Genomic DNA, 15,441 nt, shown 5'->3' with positions numbered 1-15,441 from the left:
AAAAACGATCCTTATATAAGAGGCAAAAGCAGGCTGCTGATGGACCTGCACCTTGTCTTTCAAACAGGCTTTGAAGAGTCTTTTAACGCTTAAATATCACGTAATAAAATGAAAACCACTAAAACGTTAATTAACAATAAGTCAAAGACAGCACAACCGCGGTGTTACAAAATCCGCAGCATTATTCTCCATCACTCCACTTCAGCCCGGATATTTAAACCAAACTAGTTCAACATGAGTCCGATTGTCTATTGATACGTTGATAACATCCAGAAGATGCAGATGGCCACCTCCATCAGTCACTTAAGAGAGTCTGAACTGCGTATAGTCAATAAAAAATAAAACGCAGCCTCGGTTTGCAGCATCACACAGCCCTGCGTTTTACAACCTGCAGAGGACCATCTGTTTGTGTGAGCCGACATAACTCTTCAGGAACACGTCTGTAGTTGCATGTGAGGTGCTCTGCCTGTAATATACAACATATTTGGAATTCGAGGCATCTGCAATGTCTGTATGACCTCGGGACGTCCAGTAAGAACAAAGTGGAGCGAATTGATGGATGTGTCATGCCTCAGTCACGCCTAGAACCAAAAAGTGTTATATAATCCAGCCATTAAAGACGTATTTGACTTTCAGACGTGTTCTGGTCTACTTAAATATGACTGAAACCCCAAAATACACATATGGACTGAGCGATGTTCAGACAAATGCTGCCAAACTGGAAAAAACGTAGATTTTAATGCCCCTGTAGTGTGTTTAGTCTGCTGTCTGAGTATCTTTTCCGCACAATAAATGGCAATAGAGCACGTTTGTCAGTTTTGTTTCCACTCATGCTGTGTTTACCTTGTGGAAGCTTCCATGGAAGATCCTCTTCACTTTATCGTCGTCGAATGTGACCTTCTGGATCTCACCGCGCTCGTCTTTGTTGTAGAACGACACAGTCTGGCTTGAGGCTGAACAGAGAGGGAAATGTATTACATACTGCTCTCAATGTTTGTAGGAGCACTCAGGTCTAGATTCAAAGAAGCTGTCTTAAGAGGGACTCTGTGACTCAGTCGCTTCAGCTAAGAGTCATAAAAGTATTTAAAGTTGTGGTTGGATTGAGCTCTTAAAAAGAAGATCTGTGACTCAAAGGTAACAATGCAAAAGTCTAAAAATAATGTTTGCATGGGAGGAACAAACAGGAGCTACTGATGTACATGCAGTTTTGGCAGTTTTCTGCAATTTAAGGACATTTTTCATGATTTATTTGCTTCAGCTATGAGTTTTCTCTTGTTTTCGTGAAAAAAATGCACACAAATCAAATTGTGGTGACAAAGTAACTAACACTTTTTTTCAGCTGTTTCAGAGGTTTGATGATTGATGTCAAACCTGCATCTCTGACTAGCAAGCAGGTACGATGAGAGGACAAAGTCTTTGCTGCCTTTTAACCAATCTTATGTTTAAATAACTTGGGATAGTTGGTGCCTTAAATAATGTGAGTGAGTTAGATATATTGCAAAGAGATGGCGTGTGCACATCTCATACTTTTTAGGTCAGGTGCAGGACAACAAATGAAATGAAGGAGAAAAAAAGTTGGAGTTGGATATGTTCTCTTTTTTCCTACGTCCTACAAATAAACCTGATGTGAGCAGGATTTAAATTTATATACTTGAAACCAGGAGATAAATCAAGAGTGACAGAGCGTTAAAGATTTGTAGTCTCCAACCACTTCAAGCTGGGACAACCCAGACATTATACAACTGTTTTCACAATAGGACTCCTTATGGTGAGTTAATGGATCTTTGTAAAATCGGTGGAAAACTTTAAAAACTAACACAATGTGTAGTTGAAGTTTTTGTTTTACACATGTGAAAAGTGTAAAATTCTTGTTAATATTCTAATATTTATCCTAAATACATCGTGGGTTGATTCTGGGCCCCATTTTTTTGTCAATTTACATGCAACTTATTGTTTCATTGTTATGCAGATGATATGCAATTATATCTTCCTGTCTACCCTACTTATTCTTGTAGTTTTGTTGCTCTACAAGACTGTTTTGATGATGTTAATTGGATGGCAAATTTCCTAGAGCTTAAGAGGGATAACACCAAGATAATTATATGTGTGCCTCATCCAGCCCGACTAAATGAATGGAAAACATGACTTCATGCCAACCGATACCAAGCAGTCGACCAGAAATATTTCTGATTCAGATCTGAACTTTGAAAACTAAGTACAAGAGGTCATTCAGTCTTGTTTTTAATCAGTTGAGAAGCAGCTCTACAGTTGAACCATTTCTGTCTGTTGACCTGGAGAAAGTTATCAATGCCTTTATTTCAACACATTTACTGTAATTCTCTATATTCTGCACAAAATCATCTACAATTAGTCCAAAACACAGCTGCTGAGCTTTTAACTGAACCAGAAGAGAACATATTACACCAATTTTAGCATCCCTTCACTGTCTTCCCATTACATCCAGAATACAAAATTATATTACTTACTTACAAACCTTTAAATGGATGGAAATAGCTCCAAGGTACATCTCTGATATGCTAAGCCCATACGTATGAGGGCGCACACTTAACTCGGCGGAAAAAGCTCTTCCCGCAGTTCCTGAGTCTAGACTTGCATCCAAGGGTGACTGTGAATTTGCTGTTCTGGCACCTAAACTGGTGAATGAATTGGCGTTTACAATCTGCACAGCTACTTTTGTATTTTCTTTTAAATGTCCACTGACAACACGTCTTTTAAAACTGGCTTTTACTGTAACTGATTTGTGTGATTTTAAAACTTCTGGACAATAATATATTATTTAGCGTATTAATTTTATGTCATTTATCTGGTTTTACTTTTTACGGCATAATCTCGTGTCTTTTCTTAAAGCACTTTGTAGCTGTTTTATGAAATGTGCTATACAAAGAAAGTCATTAATAATTATATCGTGCTGCCCTAGTTCCCATCTTTAATGGTGCAGAGTTTCTTTCTGTAGATGATCTGAACCTCAGTGTCGTCCAAGAACCAGAACAAGCGATCATCGCTGTAGGATTTCTGCTGACAGACTGAAACTGAGGCTTTACGAGAGCCAGCTGAGCTTGGCTGAGGACATGAGATTCTTGTGGTAAAAGCAGTCGGCGTGGTTATCAACTGAGACCAAAGCAGCCGGAGGGCAAAGCCAGCTCATTACACCCCACTCAACTCCTTTCATGAAAAGCTACGACACAATGAGGCACAGCTGCTCGACATCCCCTCACACATTTCCATTTCTCTGTGTTTTCATGCCTTCTTCCTATAAATATTCACCCCTCTCTCCCCCCGACACCAACATCAGTGGATAAGAATAGAGGATGATATTTACGGTCAATCGTGACGCCGGTCTCCGGCTTGTGATCTTTGGTTGACACCTGCCAGATGTCGAAGGCATCCTTGGGCGTGTCGGGCAGGAGGCGGAGCATCAGGATGATGGTGTAGGCGTGGGGAAGACCAACAGGGTGGATATCTCTGTTCCCGGAACAAAAAAAAGAAGACATGTTAGATTTACTATAAATATTAACTGTTGCTCTCAGGTAGGTTAAGGCAGGTTAAGAATAACTTAAATTCCTGCATCAGTACACAACTACAGTGATTGAGGATCCATGGTCAGGCTTAGAAATCCCTGCAAGAGCTTGTGTCAAATGAAAATGAATGAGGAAGGAATGAAACCATAAGTAAGAGGAGAGGTGAAATGTACTGTATATTTAAGAGGCAGCAGTAAGTAAAGGGGAAAGCAAAATCTATTGACACAGAGGTTTAGCATCTGCATATATATATATATATATATATATATATATATATATATATATATATATGTATATATATATATATATATAACAGGTGACAAAGCAAAAACCAACAAATGTGGCTGCTTCTATACACCACATAAGGGAAAATATATGACTTTTGTAATTTGTCATCGATCTGTATGTCACACTGTGTGATTTTTATTGTCCAGTATGAAGTAGATAAAAATTAGGCCGCCTTGGTGGCCAAAGGTTAAAGTGCTGACCATGAACCACAACTTCTTCTACTGTTTCGCATCTGACCAGAGTCATTTGTTGCATGTTGTTCCCTATGTTTCTCCCAAAATAATACCAATAATAGTAAAAACTTGCTAGATAAAAGTAGTGTTACATAATAGAAGAGTATTTAGTGGACTTGGATGCTAATGCTAAAGCGTATTGTTCACTGTGAAAGGTGGTTCTGTGAAACATGGAGCCATTGATGTTGTTTTTGATATTTTAATCTATAAATTGAAAGTCTGTCAATTGGTTTAAATTGTATAATGTGAAGTTGATGCCCTTTCAGACCAAGTTTGACACTGAGAAACTGTGGCAAGATAAAGAAAAAACACCTTTAATTTGTAATAAACATATTTATAAACATATTCTATAAAGTCAGAGTCCAAAACTGTTGAGCTGTGATGATGCATCATATTTTTATTCTGTCGGATTCCAGAATAAAAATATGATGTTTTTGTGTGTTAGAAATCTGTCTGGCCAATAAAAACACATCTGATGAGAAAACCTTTTGACCACAAGATTCATTAAGTAGCTTTTGACCATATCACATTATCTTCTTCAGCAGATGGAGCTGTCATGGAATTGCAGAGGTTTCTTTTTAATTCCTGATTCCATGTTGGCTTAAAAGAAGTTAAATTTCCATTGAATATGACAAGAATATATCTTGGGATATTATTGAAAGCTCCAGAACAGCCACTAAATGGACCTTATGGTGAGCTTGTTCCTCAAACGCTGATTCCAGGGTCATGAGGGAACTGGTGTCTGAGCAGCTGAAACTCAGTGTTGAAGCACAAATCAGAAGTTCTACGTCAATAAGATATCGTTAACACAACAATACATCAATAATGAGTATTGTTACTTTCAAACTACATCACACTTTACTGATAATACTTGATTACTGTTGTTAAAATAAAATTGTCTGGTAATGAAGTGCTTTTTATTGCGGTATGTCTACTTCTACAAAAGTAAAGGATTTAAAGTCTTTTTCCACCGTTGCTTCAAAGCAGGATGTTTTCCATTTGTCCCTCTGATGTCACTACACGTTTTGGAAAGTCAAGACTTGGTAAACAGTCAGAACTCAGAGCTGTTTTCCACCACTTTGGTGTTGCATGTGAGATTCTGGATGAGGGACGCCTCTGTTGGGTGTCAGCCAGTATTAACGATCTAATTTGTGGTTGGTTTTTTGCACTCGGCGGCCCAACGGAGGCTTGTTGTATGAAGCCGCGTCACAATGAACTGAAACACGGTTTTAAAAGCAGGCTGCGCTCCATCATGACCTGCAGCTCAGCCAGTCCTGTCTGACCTCACACAGCATCGTAAATCCACTGACCCAGTTTCTAAAAAGAGTGAGCTCAAATGGTCTGGACACAGCTGTGCAGGACGCTTCATGGTTCTGACATGAACAACTTGGAAGTGTTCAAGGGATAAACAATGACAACTAATCAGCTCTGACACCGGGAAGCTTCAGGAGAAGATGCTGGTTGTGCTCAGCTGTGAATCTTTCTCCCTGCGGAGCTGATTTAACTGTACAAACTCGTCTCGGAGAAGGTCAAGAACGCAACATGTTTGGCATTTAACTGGCTAAACATTGTTGCTGGGTGACTGCAAAACAGACTTTGCATTGTTCTCCTACAATATGGTGATTGAGTTTGAGGGACAAGAAAATGGCGGACAACATAATAATGAATAAATCAATGTATCATTGAAATGGTCTCTTCTCATGAATGTAACAGACACCTGTTATAACTTGAAGGCTCCTTTGTTTGAGTGGCCCTGGAGGGAGAAAAACCTCATTTTTTGAGCTATAACTCGAGGGACCGGGCCTAACTGTGTGCTCAGACAAAACGCAAAGCAAATTTTAGACATGGTTCGATTTCATACGCAGTACAAAGCTTTAACTTTTTCAAATTACTGATGAAAGACACAGAAAGTCAGGCAGGACTTTGACTCTCTGTCTAGATAAACTAGCTAGAATGCTAACCCTCCAGGGTCATCAATCACCATGCTAATGATTAAAAGAAAGAAACTGCTATAACATATATTTGATTCTTACTGCACTTTTCTGCTTAATATTTTAGTTTGAGAAACTTAGCAAACACCAAACCAGAAGTTCTTTGGATCCAACCACCGAGGTGTTTGTCCTCATAAGGTTATTTTAGTCTTAAGCCTTAAGTCTAAATGTTCTTCTTTACCTCATCCAGGAATAGGCTGAACAAAAAAAAGAAACTTCCCCAAACTACAGACAAAACATAAAAATAATTTCACTCACACTGAGGGCTGACTCAGGAAGGCGTTTTTGTGGAGTCTGTATGCCGTGTAGCTGTTGAAGGAACCGGGCTCCATAGAGACACCTTGACTGTAACTGTAGGTCTTCTCTGTCAGGTTGAACGCCTCGAGCATCCTGAAGCCTGTGACACAACAACAAATCAGGAGTTTTCTGTTTAAATGAGACATCTGACTGAGGAGTTGAGGATAAATTTAAAGGACAGCAGTGATGACAGTTCTTGGAAAATAATGAATGTCAGTGTTTCGCCAAAACTCATAAGTCATTGTTTGTACTAACCAGGTGAAGTAAATCCATTCAGGAAAATCAAGGGACAGGCTGTGGAAAAAAGAAAGAAAAATTATGACTTTTCACCACAAAATCACCAGCCAACAAAAACCAGAACAGTTTTCTGGTTATTGATTGCAGGAAAACTTGTGTGAACTTACACGAGGTTGCCGTTTCACAAATGAAGGTGATCAGGTTTTCCTTGATGGTGTCAAAAGCGTCAAAGTCGTCCACGACAAACACGTGTCTGTCGGTGGGCTTGCTACCAATCCTCTGCAACTCAACAAAATCCACGTCGGCAACACCGATGGCGAAAACGCTGTAACCTGAAGATATAAACGTATAACGTCAGAACAAAATCACATCGGTGGTAACATACTGTAGTAGTTTACTGGTATGATTTGTGCCTCCAATGGCACCTTATTCTGTCAAATCACAGAGAGGTCATAAGAAGGGAAACAATGAAACACAGCAAAGCTAAATCATTTCAAACTTTCGCCAGTATTTTAGGTAATAACCATCAATAATCATCGTCATTGGTACAAGCTGTTTCTCTTTTTACTGACAAACAAAAAGCTGGAACTGGTCTACAGTTGTTAAAAGTTCAGACTGTGAAAACAGCCTCCTGAATGTTTTCAAAGAAGCTGTAGATCAGATCCAGATCACAGCTTAGTATATACAGCATCTCGAGGTTGTTTTACCTGCATGCTGCAGCTTGGCGGCGTTCTTCTTCACCTCATCCTGAGAGCGTCCGTCGGTGATCGCTACAACCACCCTGGGGACGTTTCTCCTCATGCCGTTCTCCAGAGAAAAGGCCTTATCGTGTGTGTGTTTCAGAGCAACTCCTGCTCAACGGAGAAGGAGAAGGAGACGATTATGTCAGAAAAAAACACTTTGGTTGACTGAATTTGAGTTTTTACCAACGTACATGCAGAACACACTGATTCACAAGAAGCAGGATGACATAGCGGGGATGTGGTGCGTGGTCGAACCTGTTTTGGTGTTTCCTCCTCTGTAACGGATATGATGGAGCGCAGCCATGGCGATACCTTTGTCTTGATAAGCGTTCAGCTTGAACTCCGTCTTTGCGTCATCGCTGTACTGCACGAACGACACCTGTTGGGAAATTCACATCGTTGGCATTCGCATCAAGTCAAGTTTATTTATAATTTATATGATTGTTTTTCCCAATTTGCCTTAAAATCCCTCATCAGCAACCTCTATGCTTAGACCCTTAAAAACACAGTGGAAACCTCCAAATGACCACGACAATGAGACACACAATCAGTCTCGTATATACAACATAATGTAGCAGAATTACAACATAAAAAAGCAAAATTTACAATATTTATACAAGAACTACAAGCTAACAATACTACAAAGTACTGGGAATAGTTGTATGTAGAAGCAGAATTACAATAACTCCCAGTTTGTACCTCATGTTTTATCATTTCATTTCAACTGAGTCATAAAACTAAGCAGGAAAAAACAGATAAAAGACAAAAATTCTGCAGTTTTGAAGGTTTTTCCAGAATCCTCAGAGACTCAAACAAAATACTAAATTAACTGCACCATAAAAAAAGGTTTTAAACCGATTTCCCCATATTTCTTAATAAAAAAAAATAGATATGCATAGTTATGATGAAAATACAAAATGATGGGAAATAGTAATAAAAATCCAAACACTTCATTATGAATTTGGTTGATTTTGGTTCACATTTCAAATCAAATCAAGAAGATGTGTCACTTCCAGGTATCATAATTTCTGGATTTGTCAATAGAGTTGCAACCTTGAAAACAATGTTTAAAGTTGTTTTAATTTTATTTTATTGTGTAGTGCACAAAATATTTCTTTCTCCAGATGGACAGAAGCCTTTTTTTTTTGAGGATTCTGGGAAAAACCGCACAAAACTGCTGGAAGTGATGTTGAACCACCTTCAGGGTTTTTTCAAAGATCATCAGGGATTTATTTTTTCTGAAAAACAGATGCTGAGCTCCGTGACTTGAATATAATAGATAAGAGGCACAAAGTGGGGCTGAATTACAATATACCACCCTGAGCTTTGAATTTTAAAGAAGCCCAGCATGTGGACAAACTGGCAACTAACTTTGAGCGTATCAAACAATATTAAGAGTTTTAACTAAATATTACAGTTTTATTTATTCTTATATTTATCACCTGCCTTTTTCAAAGTGTTATTAATAACATTAACTATGGCTCAGTTCTATTCAACTGTCCCAGTAAACCATGACATAGACAGTGCCAGGACCCTTAAACTGAAGCAGCTAAACGGGATTCAACTATCATTAATTTCACGGAAATCAAATATAAAGGCGTCTACTTAATTCCCAGACGTTTAACAGGCCGAACATTTTATTTAGCTTCTTTCTTTATCTTCTTTGGTTTGTCTTTTTATGATTAAACTTAATTTAATCCTTTTCATATTGGGGAGGGCTTCCTCACTCTTCTTTGACCTTTTTCCATATTTTACTATGATGCTTTAATTGTGCAAATAAAAACAAAACAATGGTAGCATGATGACAGAGTGCACAACTGGGTCAACACTTTAAGACAAACAAACCTGCATTCCTGAGGGTCCGATGACATCAAAGGCGCCGATCATGCCGTAGACAAAGTGCACCACTTTGTTGAAGCTCTCCTCGCCGATACTCCAGGACCCATCGATGAGGAACAGCACATCTGCTTTGGCACCTTTGCACACTGAGGCAAGAAAACAAGTCAATAAGGAGCTTTAAAGTCCGCCGGCCAGACCTTGGGGCAGCATCACCAAACACCAGCAGAGAAAATGGCATCATCACACGGCATAATTATTGTTTGTGAGCGAGACACTAAAAAGTTAGCTGAAAGCGTGCAACAAAACAAAACGATCGAGAAAAAAAAAAAATGACGTGATGGGGCCATGTATAGTAATTATGGGTTTCACCGATAAAAGAAATACTGGCAACACAAAACAAGTAACATTTGGTCACCAGAAGGGTTGAAAGTGAGCTCTCGTTAATGGGTTCCTCTCAGACGAAAACGAATTGGGCAAAAAACTTCGAATAATCTTTGCCTTATGTGATGCAGCACACTTTGTAATCTTCTCTATCCTTTTCCTCCCAGTCAGAGATTTATAAACAAGTTTTACACAACACCGTACGACTAACAGATTCTTTGGACGGCTCTCTCTTTCTTTTTTCAACACCTACGTTGTTGGTTCCCTTCATACGCCCCACAGGGCCAGCAGCACATGTGGCGGCTATTAATTCACTGCTGGCATGAGTCGGATCCAGAAGGAGCTGGCGCTCAAACCGTCGCCACAGCCAAAATGCTGCATTGAGGACTTTCCAATCAGAGCTAAGCTTGAATGAAAAGACTTGATCCATTCAGTCTGATTGGATCGATTTTCTGGGGGATATATCAGCTTTGTTGGATCTGAATACGGCTCAGCATTATGGAGTCCTTGGAGGATGTTTTAAGATGCTCGATTCACTTCTAAACTCCCATTAACTTCCACTGAAGTAAAAACAGCAAACTCCCTCCTGTATTTGATCTATTATATTTAAATTTACATTAACGAAACAGGAATGAATCATCATACAGAACTGCTCCTGTCAAATAAGAGCTGATGGTTTAAGAGTTTAATTAAAGTACAACTCAAATCACAGCTAGTCTTCCCCTTTTTGCAGTCAGTAATCATGCAAAACGTGACTGAATGATTCATTGTTTTGGTTTAATATGTTTTTTTTATAATTAAACTGAATAAAAAAGGTGTGAACAGAGACATCAAGATACACTATAATAAAAAAAAAACTTGCACTGGTGAATGTAGCTTAAATATAAAGGCACAAAATGCCACTAAATTACTTTATAAAAGCAGGTGATACAACACGGCTAATAAGCTACGATAGTGTCCTCCATTGTGGACTCTCCAGTTGTCCATTCCCTCAAAGATCAGCACTGTCTAGAAGGCTTGCTATTGGTCAACGGCAGCCTAACTTTAAAGTTAAGGCGGATACCTCCTGATCGCAACATCACCAATTCAATTCCAGGAGACCGCTCTTACATTTTGTACCCTTCTCTCAATCCTTTTGTTTACTGTCTGCCTCTTCACTGTCAACTGTCCAAGCTATAATATGCAAGTTCTGAATGAGACTCGAACGCAAAACCGTTTGATTGGTTTCTTCCCGCCGCTGGAGATAACAGAGCTCTTCGACTACCTTGTGAGAAACCCATAGCGGCGTCTTCCAGCGGCTAACGCTAGTTTGGAGTCTCGGTACGAGAGGAGTTGAAGACCAGAAGCGTGTTTCTGTATTGATTGACAGCTGACTTTGGCCTTCTCTGATTGGTTAGAAGAGTGAAGCTCGCTCAAAATATCTCTTTACTGCTGCCAGGCTGCTCAATGAATCTGGGTTACTGAAGCCTTTGACAACATCTCTTCACATTATTATATTATTATTATTATTATATTTCAACTAAAAATGTAAGAAAGAAATCGTATATATTGTAGCTTTATTTTAAAAAAAGTTGCACAAATGTCTGTGAATCTTTGGATTGTGGCTATTCCATCAGACTTAATGATAAAATAAATAATTTTACTTAGATTTTAAATGCTTATAAACACATTTTGCCCATTTTTAAGATACTCAGTGTGCTGCAGTTGACTATCCGATACGCCATCTAGTCTAAAGTGACGTCAGCAGGGCAGTTTTCTCTTGTAGATGTTTGTTTTGGTCGCTTGTTCAGGAAGAGAAGGTGCTTTATGCAAATAAGTTTAAAAGTAAAATGATTTGATTTGCTGTACGCCAAACAGAACAAAAAACTAAAAATATCTGAGACCGGAAACACAGATCTGTGAGCTGTAGTATTTTCATTTTAGTTAAAGGATTACCATCGGATGCTTACCTGCCCATCCGGGGGGGATGGTGGGTAGAGGGGTCGGGGTGGGTGGGAGTGTTGGAACCGGAGTTGGCTTCACCACTGTGAGAAACAAAACATTGACAAACTGTTATCGACATATGTGTGATAAATAGAGAACGAGAGTAAGACATGTACATATGATGAAGTCATTGTTTTGGACCGGTCGGTCCTGTCAGATGATGTAACTCTGTGTTTGTGTACCGCAGAGTGTTTGAATCAAGGCTCCGTATCTCTCAGACACCTCGGCTCACAATTTGAACGGACTTGTTGGAAAGACGAAGCTTGTTACTACAATCATGCTGTCTTTATACATTTTAGGTGACGAACTCTGGAGGTGTTTTTTTTAGTTTGTTTTTCCATCAGTGTTGTAGACGCTGCTGGTTTGTGTTTGACCAATCAGAGAGGACAGACCCTCAATATCTCAGCACGGTGTTTGTTCATTTATGTGTTGTATTCCTCAAATAGGTTTGATTGAACTTTTATAGAGGAATCAGTTTACCACAAAGGTTTTTCCTACCAATGATTACATTGATGTACCAATTATTCTATACAATATATTGCTGTATATTAAAGCTTGATGGATTAGTCAATTAATCAATTAGTGGATCAACAGGAACTTAACCATTTTGACCACTGTTTAACCGTTTAAGTCATTTTTCAAGGAAAGATGCCAAACTTTTGACAACTTCTCAGATGGGAGAATTGGCTGTTTTTCCTTGTCTTATATTACTCAAACAAAACAAGACGTTTAATGACGTCATATTGAGCTCCTGAATTCTTCTTCCCTGGCATTTTTCAGTGTTTTCTGATGTTTTAAAGACCAAACTATTTAATAAATGACAAAAATTTGAGAAAATGATGATGAAAATAATACAGTTACGGTCCTACTGTAGTTTATCTCTCTATACCTGACAAAAATATGTTGTATTTAAAAAATATTTTAGATTCTTGTCAATAAACCAAAACCAAACCAAAAGAATCTGGAATATTTGGGGCATTTTTATATAAAACCATTGAAATTTTGATTTATGTCATGATTGTGTAGACTGTATTTTAACAGCATATGTGCGTCTTATAGTCAACAAAAAATGTCACATAAGAAATTAACTTTTCCTTTTAGTACTGATCAAAGGTCTGTTGAAATATTGTGTTTTGGTAATAAAGCCAGTAAGTTTCACAGATGCAACACTCACAGGTTCTCTCTTTGGCGCTGACTCCCGGTCCTTCCAGATTGGGGGTCTGAACGAAGACGGTGGCGGTGTACAGAGCGTCAGGAGAAAGTCCGTCAAAGCAGTACTGAGGCCGCCCGGCGGGGATGGTGATCTCATGTTGTCCTTTACTGGAGGCTGCAAGTGAAGGAAGCAAGGATGTGTTTACTCCATCGACTGTGGAAAAATGCTTTTGTCTCTGTTATTGTGTTGAAATGCAGAGAATTCAAAAATACTGGCTCGAGTCTGATGAGCGAGCCGCAAACGCGAAACTCGTTGTTTACTTTCGGATTAGCGATCATGAATAGGCACTTATAAACGAAGATGATCTAGACATCCCTTGTGTGGGCTGGAATTCATATGACTGTTTTCCCAAATTATTCCTGCTCCGGCTCAGCACCCTGGAAGATGGATGAGTTTACAGCTGTGCACAGACGCAGAAACAATCTCCATGTAGAGCCGAGAATGTGCTCACTTACAATTCTTAAAATGCCTCGAAATTATTGACTTCTATGTGAACTTTTACTATAATTTAACCTCACTCACAATATCAATTCATTTGCCCTTTTAGAAGCTTTTATTTACCAGAAATCCTTTCTGCTATATATTCTTTTTGTGAAGCACATTGTATTGTATCTTTTTGTATGAAATGTGCTATAAAATAAAGGTTCTGGTTTTAGATTGTTGTTGAAAACAGCTCAGTTGTTTCATTCCATTTGAAACGAGCAGATAAAACCTTCTACTTTACAATCAACAGAAGAAGATTTGTAAGTCTTGGTCACTTTTTATGATTAATATCTGTTTTCAGAACATGTGAACACTTTCGGACCATGTTCAACCACTTTAGTTAAGTCAAAAATGATCTATTGGGAAGATGCTCCACTCTTGCTCCCATTGTTGATTGAAAATATCAGTTACCTGGATGTAACTCCAGTTCTATGAGTACATGTGTAGCCCTAACGGGCTTCGCTATTGGTTTACCTTCCAAGGCTCCACCTCAGCACCTGAGAAAGATCTTCTCACCGCCCAACTGGGGCCAGCTGGGCTTGTAGTTAGAGGGCTATGCACAAACTCATAGAACTGGAGTTACATCCACTACTACTTCTATGTCGTATGTGCTCCGCCCTCGAACAGGCTTCGCTATTAGTTAAAACCCAAAGCGAAGGCCGTTAGGGATGAGATGTACTCCCAGCTGGGCCTGAACCGACACTAGTCCGAACTCATCCGCAACCAAAAATATACAGCGGTCCAACAGTTGAGCACCGCCTGCCTGAGGGCCTCGCACCAGACTGCAACAAGCCAGTAATAAGCTGGACGCTTCCCAAAAAAAAAACCTCAGTCTGCTCCAGATGAGGTCCCCCCAGACGGTACACCAAGCACTGAATGAGACACTGACTCAAAGATTACTTCCCCAGGTGCTTATATTTCTGGCTTTTAAAACTTACACCCGGGCTTGACGGCTTGTTACGCCCACGGTCTCAGACTTGCTAACTTCATTTCTAAGAGTCTGGTTTGTTTTAAAAGATAAATACTTGGTTTATCTCACGTCACATCATCTGTTGAACCACTTTAAGAGCTTCTCTCAACTTGGTTCTGACACATTCATGACTGAACGTATAACAATGAGAGTTCAGGGGGGAAAAAACTGTCTCAGGTTATATTTTTGATCAGCTTTGATTGACTGATTGGTGCACAGAAATATAAATATACTTTCAGGGCCTTTAAGTTGAATTTGCTCAATCTGATTTGTTGCAAAGTACTTTTTTAACTGATTTTGACGAATGCGTAAAGTTATGAAGACATTGCTTGTGTCTCTTGTGAAAAGTCTGACTGCGTCACACATGAGAACAGTGTTTTTTTAAAGCTTCTGGACTCTCAATTTGTTGCTGCGCTTTCTGTTTTGTTACTAACAGAAGAAGCCACAGACTTCTCAGTGCTGCTTAAACTGTAAAAGCACTCGTCCTTGTCAACGTCTCGTGATCAACAAATGACGCTTCCATTGAAATGTTTATATCTCTGCGTGGCTGGACGATGATATACTGATGATACAGTTTCGTATTTATTCTGTGTGGTCCGGTAAGTGCAAACAAACAAAACATGCCTATCGCTAAGGCACGCATGATGATCGGCTACTTTTCAGAGTCCTGCACCTGATTCTTAAGGAAGGAAGATTTCATAATTTCATTTTTAAAAAAATCACAGAATCCAGCAGCTCTGGTGATGTAACGGTGATGAGCTGTGTAATATCAACAAGTTATGATCGAATTCACTCAATATTAATGGTTCTGAGAAGACGTTGCATTCCTCCCGGGTAGTTCTTCTCCAAAACAGTGGCCCACATTTATCAAGATAGAAGAGGCGCACGGATCTGTACAAAGAGTGATGTTGACACAATATAATCCCTGAAATAGTTCAGCTGGAGTCTTTAAAAACTGGCGTTCTTCTTCTTCTAACCAGTGTTTCCATGGCTTTTTAAAATATGGGGGAAATATGGACGGAGAAGACGATTCCCACTAGAGGAGACGTTTTTCCACTTACTCATCTCACCACCGTCTCCGACCGCTGTTTGCATTTCCACTTGAGAACAAACATTTGACTGATTTGTTGACTCGAGCGGACCGTCTGCTGCCTCTCACTGGAACAGATTCTTTCTCAGGCGGAGGATTTCTGATCCTCGGGTAGTGGTTAACCCGCCAGCTGTCTCACGCTAGCAGACCTGTA

The 15,441-nt window shown here is 39.3% G+C and overlaps 1 protein-coding gene across 4 annotated transcripts in view; it reads right to left on the bottom strand.

Annotated features, from left to right (window-relative positions):
* col12a1b (collagen, type XII, alpha 1b) overlaps positions 1–15,441 on the bottom strand; it is a 152,528-nt gene that overhangs the window by 30,908 nt on the left and 106,179 nt on the right. For all 4 annotated transcript variants that reach the window (XM_044376184.1, XM_044376185.1, XM_044376187.1 and 1 more), the window contains 10 exons: positions 12,706–12,858; positions 11,498–11,572; positions 9,174–9,313; positions 7,584–7,707; positions 7,293–7,436; positions 6,753–6,917; positions 6,604–6,642; positions 6,310–6,448; positions 3,341–3,483; positions 844–953 (listed from right to left, as the gene is read on the bottom strand). In XM_044376184.1, coding sequence (XP_044232119.1) covers positions 844–953; positions 3,341–3,483; positions 6,310–6,448; positions 6,604–6,642; positions 6,753–6,917; positions 7,293–7,436; positions 7,584–7,707; positions 9,174–9,313; positions 11,498–11,572; positions 12,706–12,858 — 1,232 coding nt within the window. The remainder of the gene's footprint in view (positions 1–843; positions 954–3,340; positions 3,484–6,309; positions 6,449–6,603; positions 6,643–6,752; positions 6,918–7,292; positions 7,437–7,583; positions 7,708–9,173; positions 9,314–11,497; positions 11,573–12,705; positions 12,859–15,441) is intronic.

Source organism: Thunnus albacares, chromosome 16, assembly GCF_914725855.1.
Source record: "Thunnus albacares chromosome 16, fThuAlb1.1, whole genome shotgun sequence".
In the NCBI taxonomy this organism is placed as follows: domain Eukaryota; kingdom Metazoa; phylum Chordata; class Actinopteri; order Scombriformes; family Scombridae; genus Thunnus; species Thunnus albacares.
The sequence above is the reverse complement of the archived record's forward strand: the minus strand, read 5'-3'. Positions and strand labels throughout refer to the sequence as shown.